Consider the following 9736-nt stretch of genomic DNA (forward strand, 5'->3'; position numbering starts at 1 on the left):
AAGAAAATCAGACTCCACGTTTCCCAATGCTTTCAACATCCTACAAGTGCATTGCAGAGGCACCGATTCTAAGCCAGGTGACCACCCCCTTCCTCCCCCCTCCCACTCCAGTGAAAAACAAATACATATCAGACTTTGCGGAACGTCCAGAAGATCCGATCACCACCTGGTTACCTCGGACGGTGAGTCCCAGTAGCTGCCTAACTCCTTGCAACGTGTGGGTCTCACCGTCACATCCGAGCGGACGCCAGCTCCACCGGGGGTGACAAATGGACAGAGCAAACCAAAAACCCTCCAAGTCTGAAACAGCTGTGTGCAGAGAAGAATGGCCCTAGAAATCCCCCTTTTGGGGGCGAGGGGCAGGCCCGGCGGTGCACCTGTGTCATTTCTAAGCTCTTAGTGGCACTAAAGTGACGCTGAGAGACCCCTTTCTGCGTGGGTTTCAGTACCTGCCCCCGAGGGAGAGGTGGGGAGGGGGCTGAGGTGCAGCTTCCTGCCCCAGACAGTGGAAACGTCACCAGAGCATTCAAATGTTTTGTGCCCGAGGTGCTTTTCATTGCTGGGCAGTTGTCTTGACAAGCTATGGAGCAGGTGTTAATCTCCCCTCTGTTTTGCAGAGGGGCAAGCGGGGAAACTTAGGAGGGATCCCCAAAAGGATGGTTTTCCAAGTCTATATCCTGACCACCTCCTGTCCTGCCTGGAATCTTCTAGGAGCCTGCCGGCCCGCCCTGCCCCCTTCCTCCCCCCCTCATACACAAGGTACCAACCAGGCTCGGGGATATAACGAACAAAATGGACCCCAACCTCTCAGCGACCAGAGGGAAGAGAGATGACACAACTCATTACACAATATTCGATACCACGTGATAGGTCTGGAAAGAGACCCACAGGGTGCTCTGGGAGCCCAAACACAGTGACCAGTCTGGGAGCCCGGGGGGCCTCCCCGAAAGACGCTTTGAGGTTGCCCCTGTTTCGGTTTCCTCTCAGCCCTCCTCCCCGAAATGAACTCATTTTCTCGTCCCTGTCCTTACTAGAACGGCAGCCCTTGGAGGGTACGTTTATCTGTGTAGTTGTTCCCTGATGTTCTGCGGTGCCCAGAGCAGCACTTGGAACAGCCCCCGCGGTGCAGGATGAAGCACTGAATTACTCAGCACCTACGGGATGCTCTGCCCCACGTAGGTCCCCTGTAAAGTCTAGATCTTCATCATCTCACCCTGGCCAGAAGGCGGGCAGTGCTCAGACCCCGGACAGCCTGGAAATCCTAGGAGAGCTAAGCTATGGTCCCTCCAGGAACAGCCCTGGGCCACTTAGCAAGCCCCTGCCACAGGATCGGATGGTGGTGGTCTGGGGGTGCAGGAAGGAGCAGGAGACAGAGACAGCCTGATGCGGGACACATGTTTGGGGGAGATCTTTCCAATGAAAGTCAGCCAGCATGCTGTCCGACTGCGTGCTCTGAGATTTGTTTTTCCCTGATGAATGGGAGTCGGTGTGGTGTCACGGGGAAGAGATCACGGGAGCGTGGGCTGTGGGGTCAGGGAGCTGATGTTTGAATCCCAACAGAGCATCAGTTCCTGGCTGTGTGACCCGGAGCAAGTGTCTTACCCTCTCTGATCCCGTTTTTGCATCTGCAAATTGGTGATAGCAACAGCTCTCTCACAGAGTTGTTTTGAAGATTGAGAAAAATGCGTCACTGGTACCTGGCACATAATAAGCTCTTCATATCCAACTAGGAAAGCGAGTGGAAACAAAAACCCATCAGTCACCCTGGAAACAGGAGACAGAAGCTGTTCTGTGGCTCCTGGAAAGCCTGGGGATGCCCCCAAACCTTTCTCAACCCATCCCAGGGTGCTGAAGCCCCTGCTCCTCTCGGCAAGCCATTCTGGGACCTTTCCCGGCTTGGTGACAGACATCTCTACCGGTGCCTGACGAGGCCCTGGCAAGACCCTGCCATGTCAGGGCTTGGTTTTGTGGTGCCACCCAAAGGAAAGTGAAGTCGACGTGACTTCACGGAGGGCACAGCCCACCTGGGGAGGTGGAAGGGCAGGAGCGAAGACGTGGGTGCTCAGAGGTGGAGCAGTGAAACCCACCGGGGAAGAAAAGATCACGGTCTCTTTCTGATGGCTCATCCTCCACCCCTGCACCCTCACTTGTTCAAAATGGAAATGAATTTTCAAAGTGAGAGCCTCAAACCATTTGGAGTTTCTGGGCTGTGTGCTCCCAACTGTCTTAGGAATGGACCCTGTGGGGTATCTGGTGTCAGGGTGGTGCTTCTTCATGGCCACATACCCTCCACCCCCAGAGCCCAGTCTCTGCCCCCAAAGCAGGCTCTGGATTCCAGTGACCCAGCGGGGGACCCTAAGAGATGTCTGGGCCTTCCTGGGCCTAGGGTGGACCTGCTGGAGGTTTGCCAGCCAGGGACAAGGAAACTCACACAAATATTCAATTACCTCCACTTTCAAGGTCATGGTACCCACATGGGCCTGTTCGTTCCAACATCCGCACAGTGCCAGCAGCCCAGCCCCAGGGTGGAGGAACCCTCTTCTGAAGTCCTTCTCAAAAGGCAGAGTGCCAGAGTGTGACCGCTAGGGGACAGGACAAGTGGGTCATCGGGTCTAGTTCACCGCACTGTCACCACCGACTCCCATGAACGCAGAGCCGTGCACACGCCAGGCCACACTCCCCGAGAATCATCTTTGAATCCTCCCAACACCCCAGCACACCGGAGCTGCTGTCACCTACACCTACAGATGGGCCAAGTGACAGTGAAAGGTGACACAGCCAGCAAGTCTGGGAGTGGGGCAGAGCTTCCATCCCTCTGGCCCTGGGTCACACTCTTAACCCACTTTAGCCCTCGGGAGAGAGAGGACCTGCGAGCAGGTGAGAAAAGAAGGAATTGTCAGTCCTTAAAATCCAGGAGTTTCACAACAAAACCTAGCTGTCCAGGTCCCTGAAACTGAGAGATCTGGCCTCACAGGGCCCACGTGACAACGGTGAGCCCAGTGGCAGTGGTCCTTTTAGGCAAGACTTCCGTCCGCCATTCTCTGCAGCTCCCCGCTCCGAAACAGAGGATACTGAGTTTGCCACCCTGAACCGTGCTCTGCTGGCCTCTGGAAGGCCCGGAGCAGTGGGGTGCATCCCCTCTGCTCCTCAGGTACACCAAGAGGAGGGGGCACGTGGCACCCAGCCCCACCCCTAGCCAAGCGTCTTCACACGCACACATGCAGGCATGCACGCGACACCTTTTAAAAAGCACAGAATGTGTCCTCGGCCTTGATCTCCTCCTCAGCACGTGTGCCGTACAGGAGCCCAAGGCTGGCAGGAGCACAGTCTCCGAGACTCGGTGCGCCAGAGCTCTTTCTCTTCGCGTGGGACCCCAGGTGCCAAGCTGCCTGCCAACTTCTCTCCGGGTGATGACACCTGGAGACAAGGCCACGCGGGCCCTCTCGCTTGGGCGCCCCCCCCCCCGCCCCGTGTCCTCCTCTCCAACACTTCCTTATGTTTTAACAATTGACCAAACCATGGACGTTTAAAAACCCTGAGACGAGGTGGGGCTGGTACGTGGAGGTGGTACCTGGGCACACCTGAGCTGGCCGCTCTGGGGTTACTGGGGCTCAAGTGCATCTCACCTTGTCCCGAAGTTAAGCAGCCCCCGCCATCCCGCCCCGCCAGCCTCCTCTCCCAGGCAGCCTCACACACAGCTCCATCTCCCTTCCTCTCTTTCAAAGGGAGAGTGCATACATTTGCACAACTTATAGGGGAGAAAGTATGTGTGTGTGCACTTTTTTCCTTTGTGTTTGTCTCACACGCCCAGAAGAAGCTGTAACCATTCCCAACCTCGAGAGAAGCTGGCCGGAAAGGTAGAAAGGGGTAGCAGCTGAGTGTGTGAGCCCATACGTGTGCGTGTGTGTTGGCATGGGTGTGTGTGCACACGTGTGTGTGTGCCTGTGTATGCGTGTGTGCACAAAAGCCATTAGTTATTCTGTGGCTTGACAAACACTGAGCTCAACCCTGCCCGCAGGACGTGCTGGGCGGTGTAGCTGGCTTAACCCAGACTTCCTGGGAAGCTGTGGCCAACGGCCTGACCTGAGATCCAGTCAAAACTCAGCCTCCTACGGCGCCTCAACCTAAAACCCGGACAGTCAGAAAACATGTGGGTTAAAAGTCCCAGGTGAGAGGGTCCACGGGGGTAAAAGCTGGTGCCGGCTGGACGTCCACACTTTAACCGGAAACCTGAAATATCAGCTTTCAAGGGTGCCCGAGTCTTTCCTCCTAATAAATGCAAATCCAAGGCGAAAACCGGAAATCTCATCAAGAAGGAGCCCCAATCCTCCCTGCGTGGCACACGAGAGGCGCTCAGTAAAGGCTAAGTGGATGAGTGGCAGGTGTCACCTTGGGCGTTTACAGGGGCTGATTTTGGAAAGGAACTGACGATCGTCTTCTCTCCACTGAGATCTGCCCTCCCGCCCCCTCCAGCCCCCTTGGAAAAACCAGTACGTGATTAAAACGGTGGTTCTCAACCAGGGACAATGCGCCCCTCAGAGGGCATCTGGCAAAGGCTGGAGACATTTTTGGTTGTTGCAACTTGCTGGGGGGAGTACAACCCTATTCCTGACACCTAGAGGGTGGAGGCGGGGATGCTGCTAACAGCCACCACACAAGACAACCTTCCCTCCCAACAGGGACTTATCTGGCCCGGGCGTCCTAGTGCCAAGGGTGACATACCCTGGATTCCAGTGTTACACATGCACAGCCCATATGCCACACAAGCCACCAGAAAGTGGGGTTCCTGTGAGTTTCTGAGTCTCTAGTGCGTGGGGATATCTGTTTGGAATGGGAGGAGAGGTCGGAGAAGAGGAATCCGAGGCTCAATGGCTCCGGTTGTGTTAAAAAACCAAGCCACCACCATAGACGCTGTCTGCAGAGGTGCAGGGCGCAGCCAGGGCAGGGGCACCTCCCAGGACCCTCCAGAAATGCTGCCACGAGAGCCAACAGCTGTCTGGCCCTACAATTCGCTCTGTCCAGAAAGCAGTTAGCATCTGTCTGCCCCCAACGGTCTCAAGCAGAAGCTGGAGGAGAAAGACAGGGGGTAATTGCTAAGAGATGCAGCGGAACTGAAAAGAGGTCAAAGAATGCCAAGAAAAATGCAAATGCGTGTGCCAAGAGGAATCCTTTCCTCAAAAGTTGCCACATCGAACTCCCTGGCTGTCATCTCCGGTGGGCTGTCACTTGAGCTGGTTGTTTTCCATTCCAAGAACCCTGGCTCTTTTCCGGAATGGTGTATTTTTCCGTGGGGTGAGTTCTGAGAACAGCAAAGTCCCATCGGACAGCAGCCCACACGCCTCGACCCTCAGGAAAGATGGGGGCCCCTAGAGAGTGTTGGCAGTGTCTTGTCAAAGCGAAGACCATCCCAGGTATCTGGCTCCCTCAGGGCCGACCCAGTTCCCATTCTTCCAGGTGCAAAGGAGACGTTGCTGATTTCCTCCAGCCCCCAAGTTCAAGGTGGACCTACTCTGGGGCCCCTGTTCCGTTTTCAAGATGGTGTGTGCGTTCCACGAGAAATAACCCTGGGTCTGAGTCTAGCATTGCTTGGGGACCTGGGACAAAGCTTTCCACTGCCACTTCCCCTCATCTATAAATCGAGGGTATGAACCCCGCGTTTGCCAACGGTCCGCCCGGGTCTGATATCTGGGGCCGCTGAAGACCCACACCAAGGACCCAGCGCCATTCGAGGGGCAGGAAGCCATTTCCCGCACTGGAGCCTCCAGCCAGACTTTGGAGAGCAGAGGTCTCATCTTGAAAGATGGTAGAGTTTTTTATTTCAACCATCACGGTCTCGTTTTTCAGATGAGGAAACTGAGGCCCAGGGGGCTTAACGGACCTACCAAGGGCAACCTCTTCTTTTCTAAAAGAGGAGCCACCCGGGCACTGCCCTGCAGACCAACTCCAAATCCAACTTTAACGTTCTGCTTGAACCCCCAGCTCAGATCATGAGAAAGGCACAGCGACCACTGCCCGTTTCTTTTCTCCCTTCAATTTTCCCTTCCCTCCTTCCTTCCTTATTTTTGTATAAAGAAACTCCAGGCCTTTAAAGCAGTCCTCATCAGACTGTTTCCGGGAAATCTGATTAGCACTCGCAACAAACTGTTATATTATACCTGCGCTCTAAAGACCGCTTCCCTCCCTGCCCTGGGCTTTCTTCCAGGAAGTAGAGGGCCGTGTGTAAAAAATACACTGAGCATGATGACTAATGGGCCACCTCAGGGCCAGCTGGAGCGGGCCAGGGTTCCAAGCACTAATAACCTCAAGGGTCCCATTCAAATGCTGAAGCACAGCGGTCAAAACAGGCATCGGACTTAACGGCCTCTCGGTGGCGCGGCCAAAATATTGTCAGGGCCGATTAGCCCAAGAAGGCACAGAAATAAAAATGAATGTTTTAAAAAGTCCTGAACACAAAGAAAGAAGAGCAGAACGTCCGGCCATGCTCAGCCCTCATAACGGATAAGTTCAACCTGACAGTGTGGACCGGGGTGCGGGGAGTTCCCTAAGGCAGTTTTACAGGAGGGGGAAAATGAGGCACGAAGAGTACTTGAGCACCAATCCACTTAGCACCAGAGAGACTCTCCAAACATGTGCGAACATATTTTAATAATATCCTCCTGCATTTCATTAGCCTCCCGAGTTCACAAAGGGCCTTTGGGAAGCAATCTGGTTTAATGCAACTCAATTCCGCAAACGCTGGCTCTGGGCAGGTTCTCCTGGCATCTCGCTGGCCTGGCAAGAGGCAGCTGCGGGGGGGGGGGGGTTGGGGGGAGGGGTGGTGGTGGCGGTGGCGGTGGCGGTGGTGGTGGTGAGGGAGAGCAAGGCTTTCAATTCCAGGACTGGAGGGAGTGGGGGCCGGCAGATGGAAGGACCCACCACCAACGCCAGCCAGCCTGCCCCAGCAGGGCCGGTCATGGGTTATTTTTACCCCTTGCGCCTCACTGTACAGGCTCAGGGGTCGAAAACTGTGGCAGCCGCCTGCGGAAACTGGCTTATGAGTCACCCAGTGACTGCCCTCGCTCGGTGGCGGCTGCCTCTGGACTCCTGGTCCCAGATGGAAGAAGGCTGGCCCCAGCAGGGAAGGGCTGTGTGCCACCCTCGCCTGGGGAGATTAGGGGAGACCAAGGGGACACCGAAGCTCAGAGACAAGAGGTCTCCAAAGGGTAGGTTAGAAGGCAGTCCCCTGGGGGTGCCAGTCAAATGCCCATCCACCCCAGTGTTCACCTGGGTGGGCTATGTGTGACGGACGTCTAGGCTTATTTGTCTCAACTTCTCCGAGCACAGGGCGAGTCAGCGCCAAGCTTCCAACACTCCCCTCCCCACCCTTGGTCCACCTCCCCCTTTCAGAGCAAGGCAGTCCCAAATACAGACAGCCCCAAACTTTGACTCATTTGTAACCACCGTCCCAGCCAGACTGAGCCAAGCTGTCCAGACAGAAGCTATTTATAGGTGCGTCGGGGACACAGACAATCACACAATGACACACACTCAGGATCCACGTTCGCCAGACCCGCCAGCGCTGAGCCCTGGATTCAGACACCTGGACGCAAATGGTCCCCAGACCCCCAGAGAGATGCACACACTCAAGAGAGGCACCCAGACCCGGACACAGAGAGACCCTGAGACCCACTCGGGCACACGCACTCCTGGGGCAGCCCGCGAGCCAGACACACAGACACGACAGAGAGAGGGACGCCGAGACCTAGACCGAGACACCCAGACACGCACACTCCACAGACGTACGGAAACCCACTCACACAGACCGAGACCCACAGAGCCACGCACGCTCCAGACACACACCCGGAGCCCCAGGCACCGCGCAGGCCAGACAGTGTCTCACACGCCTGACACCCCCCTGCCCCCAATCCAAAGTTGATAAAGAGCCGGCCTAATTGCTCCATCGCTACTGCCCTTTAGGGAAATAAAATGGAAACTTCACGGATCCACCCGCCCCAGCCCTCCCGCGCCGGGCGCCCCGCCGCCCTCTGCGCAGCTCGGCCCCGGGTCCGAGTCCTGGCGGGCGGGGCGCGGGCAGCGGGGGCCGTGCCAGGCTCGCAGCGCCGCGGGACAAAGCCGGGACGGCCGCCAGCTGCCGCGAGCCGGGAGGGCGCGCCCCGGGCGCGGCGGGCGCAGCCGGGGCGCGGGGCGCACGGCCCGAGGGGGCGCGCACGGCCCAGGCCCCCGCCCGCATTTGCGCCTCGACTCGGGGTCCGAGCCTGACGGGGCCTCCGGGGAGGGGGGCGCGGGGTCACTCACTGATCTCCATGCTCTGGAACAAAGAGCGTTTGCAGTTGCACGTGCAGGAGACATTGGGCTGCCCGGCGGCGGCGGCGGCGGCGGCGGTGCTGTTGACCCCCATCAAGCGGTGCATGGACGGCGCGGCGGCGCGGCGCGGGGCGCAGAGGGCTCGGGGGCGGCCGGGGGGGGCTCCGGCCGGCGCCCGGCGCTCGGGCCCCGCATGCAGGAGGCGCGCGGCGGGGAAGGCGCGCCCCGGCTCGCCGGGCTCGGGGCGCCGCCAAGTTCCCGGGGCGCCGCGGGACTCAGTGCTCGGGGCCGCGCTCCCCTGCGCCCCCCGGCTGCCCCTCCGCAGCCCCGGGGGCGTCGGCAGTGCCCGCGGGTGGCGTCCGGGAAATGGGCTGGCAGCCGGGGCGCGCGCTGCCGCCGGGGCTGAGCCTCCGCTGCTGGCTTCCCCCAGCCGAGCGCCTCCGCCGCCGCCGCCGCCGCCGCCTCCTCCTCATTCAAGTCCAAGGAGATCGGGTTTCGCTCCGAGACCGCGGTCGGAGGCAGGCAGACGGTCTGACGTCAGCGCTAGACGGGGCTGCCGGTTCCCACCGCGCGGGGGCCGGGGAGGGGGCGCGCGCTGCGCCAATCCCCGCCGAGGTTCCCCCGCACCCCTTCCCCGGGCCGCGGGGCGGGGTGACGGGGAAGGGGGCGGGCTCTTAAAGGGCCAGAGCAAGGCGGCCCGCGTAGACCCAGGACCCGCGCGGCGGAGGAAGGGCGCAGCGTCCCCTCCCCTACGGGGGTCCGTTAGGAAGCTCTGCCTGGCACAGACCAGGCCCGGGGCAGCGGGATTGTGTCCCAGCCATCGCGGGTGCGTTCCTCCCAACCCGGTCCCCGGGGTCCTTGACCGAGGCTCTCGGGGGGAAGCTTGTCCCCCACCGCCCCAGAGAAGCACGATGTCCCTGGGACTCGGGGCAGGGGAAATTAAGGGAAGGGGGGAGCCCTCCAGGTTACCCATTACCTGATTTCGCAGTAAGCTCCCCGACTCCAGATCTGCAGCCCCAGGAGGCCCCAAGCCCACTGCGCCCCCCGCGCACTTTAACCCGACCGAGAGGAGGTAGACTGGGGAAAACTGGAACTCGCGTAGGCACGCCCCGGACAGCTCCGAGAAACGCCCGGGAGCCCTTGTCATGTAAATACGTGTCCGGGACTCGTAACTTCCCAGCCGGCGGGGCCCGGAGCAAATCCACACCCAACGTCTGCTGCCCGAGGGGCCACCGGCTTGGGGCGGGGGGGCGGGGAAGGGGCACAGCTCGGGAGTTCTAAAGACGGGGGAGGAAGTGCGGGGGTGTACTTTTATTTCAAGTTTTAATTACAGAAGTGCTGCAAGAACACATTCTCCTGGAATTAAAAAGATATTAAAATATTACGTAAGAGGCCCCCCTCCCTGGCCCATCTCCACATCCTCTCAGCAATT

At 58.9% G+C, this 9736-nt stretch overlaps 1 protein-coding gene across 2 annotated transcripts in view; it reads right to left on the reverse strand.

Moving 5' to 3' along the window:
* The window catches only part of PMEPA1 (prostate transmembrane protein, androgen induced 1), a gene marked incomplete at its 5' end in the record, with an annotated part of 57142 nt that extends 47691 nt beyond the window's left edge, over positions 1-9451 (reverse strand). Inside the window, one exon of one of the 2 annotated variants that reach the window (XM_082857434.1) lies at positions 9341-9451. In XM_082857434.1, coding sequence (XP_082713560.1) covers positions 9341-9451 — 111 coding nt within the window. Of the gene's footprint in view, positions 1-8295; positions 8783-9340 lie in introns of those variants that run through there. The other variant, XM_082857435.1, reaches the window with a different exon arrangement.
* Between the last annotated feature and the right edge of the window lie 285 nt (positions 9452-9736).

The sequence above is a fragment of the Leucopleurus acutus genome, assembly GCF_964270905.1.
Source record: "Leucopleurus acutus genome assembly, chromosome: 16".
NCBI classification, from domain to species: domain Eukaryota; kingdom Metazoa; phylum Chordata; class Mammalia; order Artiodactyla; family Delphinidae; genus Leucopleurus; species Leucopleurus acutus.